The 14,955-nt window shown below is 46.5% G+C and overlaps 1 protein-coding gene across 1 annotated transcript; it reads left to right on the forward strand.

Annotated features, from left to right (window-relative positions):
- Positions 1–12,549: 12,549 nt before the first annotated feature.
- On the forward strand, positions 12,550–13,228 carry PtA15_6A356 (uncharacterized protein; the record flags this gene model as incomplete). The annotated part of the gene is made up of 3 exons (XM_053170052.1): positions 12,550–12,761; positions 12,887–12,987; positions 13,200–13,228. 3 exons carry the CDS (start codon positions 12,550–12,552, stop codon positions 13,226–13,228), a joined length of 342 nt encoding a protein of 113 aa, XP_053021282.1.
- Between the last annotated feature and the right edge of the window lie 1,727 nt (positions 13,229–14,955).

The raw sequence follows: 14,955 nt of genomic DNA on the forward strand, positions 1-14,955 counted from the left end.
TACACAAGTAATATACCCTTATAACACTGCCTTACTTGATACACCACACCATCCTCCCTTCCATTCCTGGTTGAGACATGTGCTCCCAATACCTTCCACCTCTTCTATTGATAACATCCTTCCACCTCCCTGCCATCCTACCTAGTCATGGTCCTCCATTCCATCCCTGATCACGCCGTCCATCCTACATGATCCTAGTCTGCTGTTCCGTCCGTGCTAACACTATCCCTCATCCATCTGTCTGTATCTGTAATGAATCCATTCCTCCCATCAACACATACACTGCTTGTATTATATATAACTTCCTCCTCTTATAATGAATGATAGCTGTATCTATGCTGTCTCAATACCTCTGCAATGTGCTTTTGGCATTGTCACGCCAATGGAGCACCACACCGGAATATTCTTTGAATCAACTGCATCTCACCCAAATGGAAGAATGATAAGAGCGGTAATCTTCCCCCTTATTGCCGATCTTCCAGCTCTCCGCAAGGCTGCAGGGTTTGGAAGCCATTCTTCAATTATGTTTTGCTCTTTCTGTACTTTGAGCAAGCGTGACATTGCCGAGATGGATAAATCAAAGTTTCCTCCAAGAACAGATGATGAACATCGGAAAAAGGCCGCTGCCTGGCTTGAACTCAAAAATGCGACTGACAGGAAAAAGTACGTTAAAGCACATGGCGCAAGATGGAGTGTATTGAATGAGCTACCGTACTGGCAGCCAATTGAGTTTTGCTCCATTGAATTGATGCATGCTCTAATCCTCGGTGACTTGAAAGATCACTCAATCAATTTCATGGGTTTGCAGTTAGCTGGGTCAAAACTTCAAGATATGCAAGAGAAGGACGAGGAATGGCAGAATGATGCAACATACAGCGAGCATCCATTTGCAGCCAAGCCCATGGGGAAGGACAAAGGGAAACAAAAATTAGTTGATTTTGAAGAAGAGAATGCCAATCCTGACTTACCAAACAAGCGAATCCGTCCAGCTTCTTCAAGCAAGGGAGAAAAAGTGGCCCAAGGATCCAATTCAAATAGACTTCTCCGCGGCAATCGTTCATGCTCTGGTTCTGAGGCGACTTCAGATGGATCAACTCAGCATTCTTATCAACTTAGACTCAAGAAAAAAGTGTTGTGTGATGCAGATGAGGAGGTAACCACTGAATCAGATGTCGATTGTGGCAGTGACCACACTGCCACTTGATCCCGGCACCGAGCCCGTCGACGTGCAATTTCACCAGTTCAAAATTTGGGTCAGCCTAAACTTTTGCCAGGAGAGTTGGACATAGTGCGGAGAACGATTTTACACACCATTGTGCCCTCATGGATTGACCGTGTCCCGCGTAATCTGGGATTGGCCAGCCATGGGTCTTTGAAGGCAGCAGAATGGTTGATCCTGTACAAGGTTTACTATCCGCTTTCGTTGATCCCCCTGTGGACAAAATCATATGACGATTCAGCAACTGAGGAAAGCAAACAGAGGATATCTTCACTTCTGAAATCAACAACTACATTGTGCAAAGTTGCGCACTTCCTCACTCTTCGGAAGATCAAAATTTCAGACCTTGATGAACTGGACGATCTGATTTTGCAATACCGACAAGTCCTCCAAGAATACTGGCCTGCACTAGCAAGCAAACCCAATCTCCATCTGACACAACATTACTCTGATGTCATCCGTTGGTTTGGTCCACCTCGCTCCACAGCTGCCTGGGCGCAGGAGAGAATGAATGGAATGTTGCAGAAGCTGCCAACCAACCATCACGTTGGTGAGTGGGCTCTCAATTGATATTTCTCAATGTGTATGTAAAAACTGAGTGTTTTTTCATGTGAATTACAGACGAAATACCCAAGACATTGATGAAGGAATGGCATATCAACTCAATGTTCCAGGCAATAATTCAAGAACATACTGCCAAACATCATCACGTCTTGCAGGAAAAGGTCAATCCCAAAAGTGTGTCTACAACTCAGTTGAAGGGACCATTGATGTCCAAATGGAAGCGAGCGGTGGCTGGGAAGGAGGGGACTAGGAGGAGGCAGAGCACAAGCGTAGAAGTACCCAACCTGCAGTCCGTAGTTGAAATCGTTGAATACTTCAAGCTTGATGGGAAGACATTCACCACCAAAGATCACCACAAAGGAAACTGCTCAGTAGAGTTTTACCTAGGTAGAGATCAACGATTTGGGGAGGTGGTGCAAATATTCCGATCAGACCAGACACCCGGGAAAACTTGGTTCTTAGTCAAGCCATTCAAGGAGGTAGCAAGGGATGAAGATCCATATAGGGACTACCCAGATCTCAATTGTCGCCTGGTCCAGACAAATTATGAAGTTACGGAGGTGATTGATAGTGAGAGGATCATTGGACATGTTGCCATTCTTTTGAATCCAGCCTCAACCTTTGGATTTGAAACGGAAACCATTAGTGCTGTGGGCCTGGGAACTGCGGTCAGTCTTTTCATCAAAATATTGTGTGGACTTATTTGGCTGACATTTTGTTTGGTTGGTGGTTGGATATGTACCTTGCAGGGGTGGGAGGGTTTGGGGGAAAATTAGAATATTCAAAAAAAGGCACCTGTGTGTGTTGTCCTTTGTTTGCATCACAGGATCACACCTACATGTATATACAGCAATCTTGTCCTCCAACTGATACCAACGATTGGTCTTTGTCAGGATACCATTATTCCCCAAATTTTTGTTCCGCTTCACCATTCATCCAAGCTCACTTCACGCTCTTCTCATCATCCTTTGCCTCTCCCATACCTGGCTTGCAACTTTCCCAAACAAAATTTTCCATAGAATATACCATATGTTACACTGTTGAACAGAAACACATTATTACCGACTTGATTTTTCACTCTGTAACCGATTAAATACTTCCAATTTGCCATGGCTTCTGAAAATGGTGAAAGAGATCATTCGAGGGATGAGGAACAGGGAGACGGTTTGGAAGGAGTTGATCAAGATGAAAGTTGGATTTTGGCCATTGTTGATGGTTTTGTTACTTCCAATGGAATTTTGGACCCAACAAACAATGCACCAGAGGGTTAGTTACATTTTTTCCCCCCAATCTCACTCCTGCTCACGGTCCTGACTTCTGTGGTGGTGTAGGAGGAAATTCGGAAAACGTGACGCAGCCAAGCAATTTGCCCGAAACATCTCGGTTGTCCCCAAAGGTGGTAGTCCAGAATGCCAGGCGAGACAGGGATAAGTTGGAATCAGATGAGGGCGACAGACGAGCTGAGAAGAGAATAAGGGGAATCGCAGGCAAACAAGCTCTAGCCGAACACTGCGACAAGTATTCGCGGAGCATCCAAAGCTTTATCAAGTTCTTTCTCGGCAATCCAGAGAAGCCACAAGATTATCCACCACCTCCAACTTCAGACGAAATGAAGGCACTTTACTGGGTGGAGAGAAGGGCCGATTCGATAAGAAAACAACTAGCTCGATTACGGGAAGTGCTGCACCAGAAGCCTCCTGCAGAGATTGAATTTTTGGTTTCTCGTGCGGAAAAGGAAATCAGGAAGAATATCAAGATGCCGTCTTTCACCCCTGCTGTCCAGAAGGGTACCCATCGGGGTCAAATTGTCAGTGCGCAAACAAAGGGCGATGTGGAGAGGGCGCTGTCTCTGGCTGGAATCTCAAGAGTGACTTTTGACTGGGAAGTACGCCATGGCTCCGAATCAGCGTGGAACTCTGCCATTGTGGAAGTCTTAGGAAGCCGGTCTGTTGAATGGCTCCGCCGCTCCATGCCAATAACCGATGAGAAGGCTGGTCAAGTTTCCGCTATAATACTACGATGGGTCCATACAAAAAGTGGAGAGATTCAAGAATCTGTGAAGTTGGGCGGCGATGCGTACAACAAGGCAAGAGAAGGACGAGTAAAAAAGGCCCAATACCAGAGATGGAAGAAAAAGGTGTGTTGATTTTTGAATGGTTTTTCACTGGGGGTGACCAATACTGAACTGATGATGCATATTACAGATAAAGGAGAACAGATGCTTGATGGTCGGAAAGGTCTTGAGAGACAATGTTGCTCTAGCCGCAGTCTGTGAAGACAAGGAATGTGGCTCCGATATCAAAGATGGACCACCGAACCAGTTACCCATCACCCGTAGCCCAAACTGGCGTAGCAGTTCTCTCACCTCCATCCTTCACTGTTTGGACAAGATGGTGCAAGCCCAGGCAACACACCACCAAACCATCAAGAGCAACCAGTCACTTTACGGACGATCACAGAAACTCTTCAAGACGTTCACCGGGGTGAGAGGTGTGCCAAGGGATCTTCCGCGGGATTGCTATGACAATAGATGGTGGGAGACGTTGAGTACTTTCGACCAGCAAACCGTATCACGAGAGGGTCCATTCGGTCTGGAGGAGATTGCACGGAATATGGAAAAACACTGTCATGGCGCAACGATTAGAACCAGTTCCGATGCAGCATCTGGACCCTCAACCCAGAAAAACAACAAGCGAAGACTTGAAGGCGAATCTGAGCCTGGTGGTTCTAGTGCTGGTGTGGCAGGAGGAGAAAACCGAATTTCCAGCGAGACCATGAATGTTGATTAGTTTGATTTCATATTCACCTTGAAAGTGCACTTATTTGTGTTTGCCACAAAACATGAAATCAATTCCTTTGCTCAGAAGTGTGGATACACCTGCTCGGTCTATTCTTGTTTGATTAGGCTGTGTACACACAGCTGGGCCCCAGGTGGTACCATGTTTTGCTGTCACTCTATTGTACGCACGTACAATAAGGTGACAAGGTGTGTGCACTAGTGTGAGAACGTGTATGATATTTTGAGGGAGCCTGCTTATTACTCTTGTATTTATTCGTGCAACTTGGGCTGGACTCTGCATGAGTGTCACCGGATTGTACGCGCGTACAATGGGGTGACACAGTTCGCCTGCACTTCAGCTAGACTTCCAGTGCCCTTCCGTGAGGCGTCCACACAACAAACTTCTGGTTAAACAAGCAGATTTGGTTGATTATGTTACCAGATCTGCCTCACTGCATGCGTACATCGCCATGAGACCAGGTGTTCAAGTCTCATGATTTCACACATGTTCTAGACTAAATTTTGACGATTGCAGAATATGACACACCCTAGCGCAACAATCAGCCTTTCCAGAGATGTTTTGTTTGTCTGTGAATGATGTGCTTAATTTCCTGATGAGCTTGTCTGCGCCTTACTGAGTTTGATCAGTCAGAGTTTGGCCAAGGACGACAAAAATGTCAGCTATACCCATTACAAAGGCAGATTGTGGGTGGACAATTGGTAATTTGAATAATTCAACACAATGGGTTATTCTAGAAAAACATCTTGAAAGAACATATAAGAACTCGCCTCCAAGGCCTCCTTAGCTTCCGGTCCCCCCATCCCACCTGCCTATTTACTTATTTCTCATCCACTTCTCTTTGCCCTCAGAAATCAATACCCCCAGTTGCCACCAAGATGACCACCGGTGTACCTTCTGTCGTTGCTCAATCCAATGAGACCCATGCATCACTCGATCCCCCCATCACCCGAGCACCTTCCAGTACTCCACCACCAAGTAGGTTATCCAGATCACTCTGAGATCCCCCCCCCCCTCACATCCGTTCTGATCTCTCCCCCCAGCTCAACAGGTTATACAAGCCAACTTTCCGTCAATGCGCTCAGTTGCGCCAACATTTGAAGAGTTTTCTTTCCGAAGCAATGAACCTGGGCCAGCTCTCCCTCTCAATCCTACCGAACCAATTCTCGACACTGAAATCCAGCAGATCACAGCGGAAGAATTTGGGCGATCGATAATTGCAGCCCAGAAGGCTACTGATGGACTCCGCAATCTGAAGCTCCCTCGAAGTGAAAAACATCTAGTTAAATTGCTTGGGGATACCTTGACCACCACAAAACGCAGTGTGTCATTTCTTCTTCCTGTCACTCATGCGTACACCACCATGACTGACGAGTGCTCCCTTGCCAGAATTTGAGGAAACGGGTGAAATTCCGGATGATGAAGCCATCAAGATCACCACAATCAAATCTGGCCGAACATCACCATCAACATCTCGGAGCGGCACCCAGCCCCCAAAGCAAAGATCCAACAAAGGAAAAGGCACCAAGCCTGTTGATCTCTTGAGCAAGAAGCCCAGCGTCGACCTTCAACCAGACCAGCCCAAACAATCATTTGTTGAGAACAATCTTGATTCAACTTCACTCCCAATCCCCCGAGAAGATCGGCCTGAAAATCCTCCTTACCAACAGTTCCCATCCGCTCCAGCAGCCTCAGATGCTACCACTGCTGGCACTGCCACTCATTCCGGCCCCCAGGACAACTTGATTGATAGTGCACCAACTCCAGGTGCTGATCCTCTAGATCTTGCTCTGCGCCCTTCTCAAAGTCCAGGCCCCAACCCCCACCTGGGAATTCTTCCGACACCCGCTCCAGGGGATGAGGTTCAACAACCACCATCGCTTGCGGTCAACACTCCTGCTTTCAGCCATCCCAATCCACATGACTCAAGTGCAACTCCGTCCAACTCTGCCAACACGAGTAATGCCCCTTACACTTCAAATACTCATCTCCCAACTGCTCAAGAAAACCCACCCCCTGCCACCTCGAACACCGACAACCCACCAAACGTTGGTCGCATTGAGGATCCTGCTCAGCTCATCATTCTCCGATCTAATGATATACGAATTCAGGTCATTTGTATTCACCGAGAGAATGACGGAGTGAAACCATCCTGGCAAAAATACCAAACAACGTGGACATCCCTCAGCGAACTTGTTCAATTCCGAGCACAGTCAATGCACGCGGCAGGTCCAACCAAACCAGAATTCAACTTTGGACGAACTTCATGCTCATATGCCAGTTGGATCAAGACAATCAGCTCATTGTGTAAGGCTTTCTACTCTCCTTCATTTGTACCTTGATCCTGCAACCCGACTGACAAATGTCTTGCAATCAATTTAGCAACCAATTTTTTGTCTCCCTCACCCAACGAACAGTGGTACTGCCCCGACGTCATCAACTTTCCCCGTCTAGCCACATTTGGAAATAAAGGCAACACCCTACCTCCCAAATCTTTCATCTCAACTGCGGCCAAATCTCCCCATCCCGAGTCAAACATAGTTCGCTTCCTCTATCGGCTTGCACATCCACCCCAATCCTCAACTTCTGATTGGGCCAAGCTTGTTGCCGCATCTGTTGAACTGATGGCGGACAACCTGTACACGCCTCCTGTCCCTGTGACTTGCGAGGAGGATGACATTGTACAAGGTGTGCAAGTGCTCAAACAAATTGAATCACTCAAGAATTCGTCATCAAGTTTCGATACTGCTGAAGTCAACCCCATCACAGCCACCGAACCAGTTGAACGTTCTCATGCTGTTGATGTTTTGCACGAATTCCGCAACGTGATACTTGACATCTACGCAGCCTACGTCATCTTCCAAACTCACGCACTCAGTGAACCACCGATGTCTGATGCGCAGAAGAAAGCCAACTCTCGATTGCTCCGTAGTACCAGCAAAGCTTCCAGCGGCACTGTGTCCCAATCCAAAAAGCATTCTGTGGAACTAGTCAAGCGTCGAGAGGATTCTATGCGTGAACTTGCTCTTTGCCAGCGCCGTCAGAACTACCAGCCTTTGGTCTTCTTTCTCCTGGGCGGTGTTCGTGGCCTCTTCCTGGCATCCAGGAACTATTGTAATGCTTCAATCTCTGATTGTATGTCCTTCATCCAGTGTATGACAATCATTAAACAACACTCAACCTCATCACACACACCTCAAGAACCGATATGGAAAAACCTCTCTGCCTACCTCGTCACCATCTTTGCTCCTGCATTCAGCTCCCCCACCAAAATCTCCCACCTCCAGAAGAACCCAACTCGACAAGAGATTGCGGAGGCCATAACCCTTGACTTTCTTAGCCACTGGAGATTGTCCCAGCCAACATCTCCTTTTCTCATCCCTCATTCCTCTCGTCAAATCCCAGACAGTTGATTACAGATTCTCGTATACTCAATTCTAATTGTATGTACATATGACATTTATCTCCCTCCCTGACCCACTTATCCTCAATGTTTATTTTTCTCGATGGTTAACATGTATGATCCACTCAGCTTTGTGGCTACTTCAAGCTGATTAAGTCCAGAGTTGAATGTGTCATGCAATCCCAGCGATGGCTTGCCCATTGGCTTGCAAACTTCTCATTGCCAAAGAAAGTGTCTGGATCACTTGAAGTCGGCACAATACATTTTTCTGGCTCCCCCGCATCAGCTGTGCTGCTCACCATTGTGAGGCAAACCCTGCACATCAAAACTCGCCTTTTTCATCCTCTTCTCAGCTCACCGAGTTCAAAAACCTGGGTGCATGCACACTTGTAGCAAAAACACGGAGAATCAAGCAGGAAACCCCTGATGGCTATTTGTATTTTCCTGGGTCATGACATAAAATTAAGATGCATGCAATCCGCCTCACGGGTCCACAATTATCTGTGTGACTAGCAACAGGTTGAATTGTTGTATATAATGGGAAAACAACTTGACATGATATTTTGGGGTCTCAGTAGTGTGTCTTTATCTTTTCTGATGACAGTTAAAATTGTGGAAGAAAAAACACAGGACAGCATCTGGAAAATGGTTTTCAGTTTCTCTTCTGAGAAGGACTCTTTTGTGTGTGTCGTCCTCTCTTGTGAGCAGCGGTCCAATCGTTTGCTTTCAGTACAAACCTTGTTTTGGGATTGGCCCTCAAGCTGTATGTGCTTTTTTCACATCGCCCAAGTTTGATTGCATGCTCAACCTAAAATAAGCATCCGCCAAACAATATATCAGTTTATAGAGCACATCATTCATAGAATGCCGGAGAACATGGATCCCTTACACCAACGGCAAGGAATCCATTCATGTAACTGGGAAATATTGCTGCCCTCCCCGCAAACCTGATCGTATCTCCGGGTTGAACGGTCTGAAATGTTTCAAGTGCCTCGGGCTTGAGTGAAGAGAAGGTGATGTATCCCGTTTGTGACTGAATGCCGCCCATTCCACAAAGTGTGTGTTTTCAAACCAATTAAACCATCCTTGAGCATTATTCACAACGTTTCTATTCTAGAGAGATGCACAAACCTGTTTTAAATTTCTGTCAACCACCTCAATGTGGGTGATACACTCTTGAATTGGATGGCGGTGGACCTTTGCAACTCGGGCCATTCCAAAAAGTTGTGCTTTTTCGTACTGAGATATGTCTGGAAACTCTCCACGGTGTACTTGCCACATCGAGCGTTCTACGGTGATAAGAGCTTGGTTGGAAAAAGGTGAAATTTCTAATTTTCCAAGTATGAATATTTGAGTAAAACTATCATGGAGGATGGCAGGAATAGAAGATCCAGATGATTTGAGCACGATGTGATATTGCTGAAAATGTGAAGTTGGGGGGTCGAGATGGTATAGAGAAATAGGGGTTTTCAGATGTATTTCAGATCCCTCACTGTGGATACTAATTTTATTTATGAGATGTAAATTGGCTGCAATCTCAATCATCTTTCTTGTGGAAATTTGAATTGGAGGGAGAGTTTGACTTAGGTGTGGCAAATCTTATTACTGGGGTGGATTGGGGGAACTTTCTCAACTCCTCCCAATCCTCCACTGTTATATAGGCCATACCCTGGCTTGAAACCGTTTGGAACAGACACTTTCTGGGTGTTTTCTGGCCAACAAAAGCAGCCCAGCTGTTCATGTTTCTTCGCTGCATTGGGACATTGCCAAAGCCACCGTTACAATTGGAAGATGTTTGGTAATGACAATCCCCTTTGTTCTCTTCACAAATTCAGATGCATGCACCTTTAACTATTACGTATGTGTATCCCCGCAAATTTTCCCCCTTCTTGTGTTTTGGTTGGGTTTGGGTGAATTTGTCTGCCTGGTAAATCTTTCCCTTTCATGAATCTAACTCTGGATCTACGTAATTTGAACACTTGTGTTACATAGTCGTCCAACTGTGACCCTTGTGACCTTTGCTACGTACATCCACTCAGATGTGTCACCCCAACGTACGCGCGTACATTGGGGTGACAAATTGCACCACTCCCACTCAACCGGCAGGTCCTAGCTCTGCATGGTCATGTACCAGGACCGCAGTTCTGTGTTTCAGATTTTCTGGCCATTTGGCCCCTGCCACAAAGAATGTACCGGTCATGATTTTTTCATCAATCATACCATGAATTATTTGGTCTTCTGAATTATCTAGAGCACACAGGGACCATAGGTCAGTCACCCCACTCCCGATATACCTGACTCCTGGAAACTCAATACAATCAGCTGTGTATTGGATCAAATCTCCCATGGTATCATCAATGTTTCTATCTTGTCACAACTGGGACCCAAATGCATGTGTTAATTCATTTCTTCTGTCCCTTAGTTAATACATTGCGATTAGCCAGCGTTTTTTTTTTTGAAAAAGTAACCAGGTGTCAGGAATCAGCTCAAATATTTCTGTTCATTTTTGATACTTGCACCTCCAAAATCTCATTCATCCCGAGTTGAATTTAGAGAGTGTGTCATTCTCAGGCATCTCAGTTTATTTTTGTGCAGGTTTCAGTTGTCCTGAAGAGGCTGAGGCTCCTTCCATCTCTTCTACCAGTGTAGTCATTCATTCAAGCATTCAGTGGTAATATTTCTTATTCCTCCTTTTCTCTGCCGCCCCATATCACTATTGCCTGGATGAATCAAAGGTTATAAAAATACATACATTGATTCTCTCTGATCTTGCGGGTTTGATGGTAGGATATACCCTCTGATTTCAGTTATCCTCCCAAGTTGGGAGAATCCATTGCCAAATCACCAATTCACCAAAGTTTTGAGCGCAGCTAGGAGATCACTTGGGATCAACACTGCCTTTGTCCCACAAATCCAGCACAAGTATTCACATAATACATTTCCCCCCTATAATCTACACCTATCATGAAACTCCCCCGTATTTGACCATTGCAATTTGATTAATTACTGGTGATGGACCATGTTTCCTCTGCAGGTAGTCATTCCTCATGGGCCCACCAAATCCTCACAAAGCTATTGCACATTGGGTATCCACTCTCAGCTTCTCCGTAGTATAAATTTCAAGAATCCCTGCCTGGTCAGGACCAGAGTTTGGGAAAACATGATTTCTGAAGTGTTTGCGTTCAGGATTTCCTGTCTAGGTCTATGCAAAAGACATACATCATGCATTCCCACATGGCTGAGTCAGATATGCACTTGAGAATCATAAGATGATGAAACTGTTCCAGCTAATCATAACGGTATTGCAACTGTGGATTTTATCATGTCTTAGAAAGCCTTGGGGTGATGTAGTGGTGGGCAGATTTTGACAGAGGCATATGAGGTAATATGAGACAGAACCCCACCCCCATAAAGAATTCTAGGCATCCTCCTATTATGCAGTCTCCCAGGCATCACCTCTGTGTAATGTTGGCTTGATATTGTGGTTGTTCAAAAGATTCCCTCAAACACTATCCAGTTAGTTATTTTCAAACACGCTACCCCATGGTGTCTCAACCGCAAACATCACCACAATATCTACATACTCAAGAGACCAATCTAGGCTATGGTTCATGGTACCTCCATTCAAGACCAGCATTGGTGGAAAGCGTTTGGATGTCACCTCATTGTACGCGCGTACAATGTGGTGACAATTTCCAGGAGCCACCACTATTGTTAGTGACTGACCCAAGTTCCCCCAAAATGTTTGGTGATTGAAATCACTTCCCTGTACCAGCAAACAATTGCGGGAGACACCAAATATCCCCAGCAAAAGGCAGATGATGCATCCCATCTTGACATGCTACTGGCTCTCTGATCATTTTCCCCTTGTCATGTGTCTTTTAGGAGCTTTTGTTTTTAGAGCTCCAATCTAGAGATAACTGTGCCTGGTAGTTTATGAGTGAGTCACACCACAAGTCAGACAACCTCCTCGTAGATGTTTTTCAGAATCCTCCTGTCACAACATGTTCCTTGGATGCTTCAGGCCTCAGTCCTAGTTGTTTAACAGACAGGATCCACTTTTCTTCCTTTGCATAACAACCTGTGCAAGCCCTGTACTCATTTTGGCGCACTGAATTTCAGCAGTTGTAGGATCTTGCATCATCTTCTGTTCATTGATGTAGTTCTCAATTTCTAAACACACATTGAATTCCTCCCAGCCTCTCATCTGCAAATCCGCTCACCTCACCATTTGAATTGATTCACAGCTTTGCAGGCAGAGATCAAGCCTATTTGATGCAGCTCCAGAGTTGAATGCAATACGGCCAGCAGAAGCCGTAGAATTTTCTCTTGGTTTGCATTGTGCAGCACACACTAATGTTTTTCTCACTTCCAAGTCTGATAATTTGTTCAGAGACTGTACAGAATTTCAAGTGGATTTCCAATTTTTCTGCTGTGTATGTGGATTGTAGTGTGAGTTGTGGTTCATCACTTCTTTTCAAATGCTCTTGTCTGACTTTCCTGCCAGTTCCTTGTGGTCGTGTCACTCGGTCATTCGCACTCTCTGCATTGATTTTGTGTGTGACATGTCACTTGTTAATGACCTGTCATTGCTGCTGTTTCGTTCGATCGCACGGCCACACATCATCCTGCCTGCCAGGAAACGTTCGCCTGCAAGCATCCCCTCGCTAGTCTCACAGTGTCCTTTGATATTCCCTAGCAGCAGCCTCGTCCAAACTCAGCAAGTCCCTGGAAGCTTCCCAGCTTTCAAACCCCCTCGGCAGCATTTCTCAGCCTGGTCAGCAGCATCGACACCCTTTCACCTCCTCTTTCTATCAGGATTTCTCGACCTCACAACTCCAACAAACCATTGCAAAACTGATACCTCTCTTTTTCTCAATCTCACTCGCTTATGCTTGCCAGGATCATGCGTCCGCATCTCACTTCGCTCAATTTGGCGCCTGCAAACGAACGCCGAGCAGATGACGCGGAAGCGCCCTTGTCCAGCGCACCAAACGAGGCTCGTCAGCGTGGCATTCCTGATGCTCTTGTATGTCTCTTGATTCTTCCACTCGTCCATCTCCCCTCTCATCCAATCTCCATCTCCTCTCCCTCCTATCACCCTTCACCCTCTCCCTCTTTCATAATGCCCCCCCTCGCTTTGCTTCAGAACCCGGGCCTCTTGGCCTTGCTTTCCGATACTGACAAGCACCTGTCTCTTTCTCCCAATGATCAGCCTTGCTCGGCGATACACCCAACAGCTGAACACCTGACCAACCGCTCTCCATCGAACTCATCATGTCCGGTCTCCGAACCTAGTCGTCTTTAGAGATGGCCAAACGAACCCGCGGGCGGGTACCTGCTATCCGCTGGCGGGTACCCGCCCAAGGTCGGCGGGTACCCGCCAGCGTGTGCGTGTTCGGGTGCGGATGTCTGATATTCTGGGGATATCCCATAGGGTACCCGGGTATTTTTTGCCACACCCGCGCACAGCTGTACTTGTGTGCGCTGCAGCTGCGCACCACAGGATCTCCGACCGGGCTTCCCCTCCCCCTCCTCAACCATACCCGGCAACCTCACCCATCCTCAACCATACCCGGCAACCTCACCCATCCTCAACCATACCCGGCAACCTCAACCATACCCGGCGCCCTCAACCTCCTACCTACACAATGGCCCGAGCGCGCAAGCGACCCCAACAAAGGTCAGAAGACAAAACAGACAGACCCACCGGCCAATCAAACAACAAAGAAGATTATCGCGAAGAAGATCACAATCAAGATCTTGACTCGGCTGGCGCAAACGTTCCCTCCGGACCTGAATCAACTGATGAGCAGCGACTAGGTAAGCCTCCATTTCCTATTCTTTATCATCTATACTTTGATATGCCAGCTAACCAGCATGAATCCCTTAGAACATGCAATCAAACTTTCCCAGAATCAAGTGAGCTCGGCATACGCTTCTTACGACCCACCCAAGTTATCAGATCAGCTCGATAAGTTCAATCGCCACATGATTGCATGGCAATGTAAATTGTGTGTATATTTTATTTTATTCGAGACAACTAGAATATATTATCCTAACCTGAATATATTATTCTCACCAGGTGTTCTAAAAAAACCTGTGTCAGATCCATTGGACATTTGGCTCTCGGGCGGCCTATTTTTGGAGGATGGCGAGCCGATCAATGCCCTCAATTGGTGGGCCGGGCAGAAACAGGGCGGAAACAATCATGATGGTCTCTTGCAGATGGCTCTTGACGTTCTTAGTTGCCCAGGTAAGATTAGATGAGACCCTCTTATCCTCTTCAGTTGATTATCCATTCTAATTTTTTTTTTATACATAGCTACAACAGTCGATGTTGAGCGCACTTTCAGCTTTGGCCGAGACTATGTCTCTGTCAGGAGGCACAAACTCAATGCCAAATCAGTAAGTCGAGGGATGGCCCTGTCGTTCTATTCGAAGAACGACAAGATCAAGCCTCTGGCCCTCCACGATTACATGGCAAAGGAGAAGAACAAGTCTAAGAGTAAGGGTAAGAAAAGTAGCGGCAGCAATGTGAATGTGATGACTGTGGAGTGACTTTTAGCCACTCCACTGTCACCATAACTATGTATACAAGACTATGTGAAGAAATAAGAACGATATCTGTCCTTGTGAGAGTATTGAGAGCATTTTGCGTAACGGGTACCTGCAGGTACCCGCGCGGGTACCACCAATATCCCCTCTGTTCCACTCCGCGGGTGCGGGTGCGGGTGCGGGTGTCCTACTTGGGCTAAAAACAGCTGCAGGTACCCGCACCAAAACGGGTACCCGGGTGTGGCGGGGCCATCTCTAGTTGTCTTTGCTGGGGACAGAAGCGATTGATGTACTCGTTTGCAACCCGTCATCGGATCATTCAAACATTCAATCGCCTCCTCCCACCCTTCCCTCGCACTGGTGCCAGCTCAGCAGTCCATTTCTCCCTCCTGAATCCACCAACCCTTTTTTTC

Source organism: Puccinia triticina, chromosome 6A (genome assembly GCF_026914185.1).
Source record: "Puccinia triticina chromosome 6A, complete sequence".
Taxonomy (NCBI): domain Eukaryota; kingdom Fungi; phylum Basidiomycota; class Pucciniomycetes; order Pucciniales; family Pucciniaceae; genus Puccinia; species Puccinia triticina.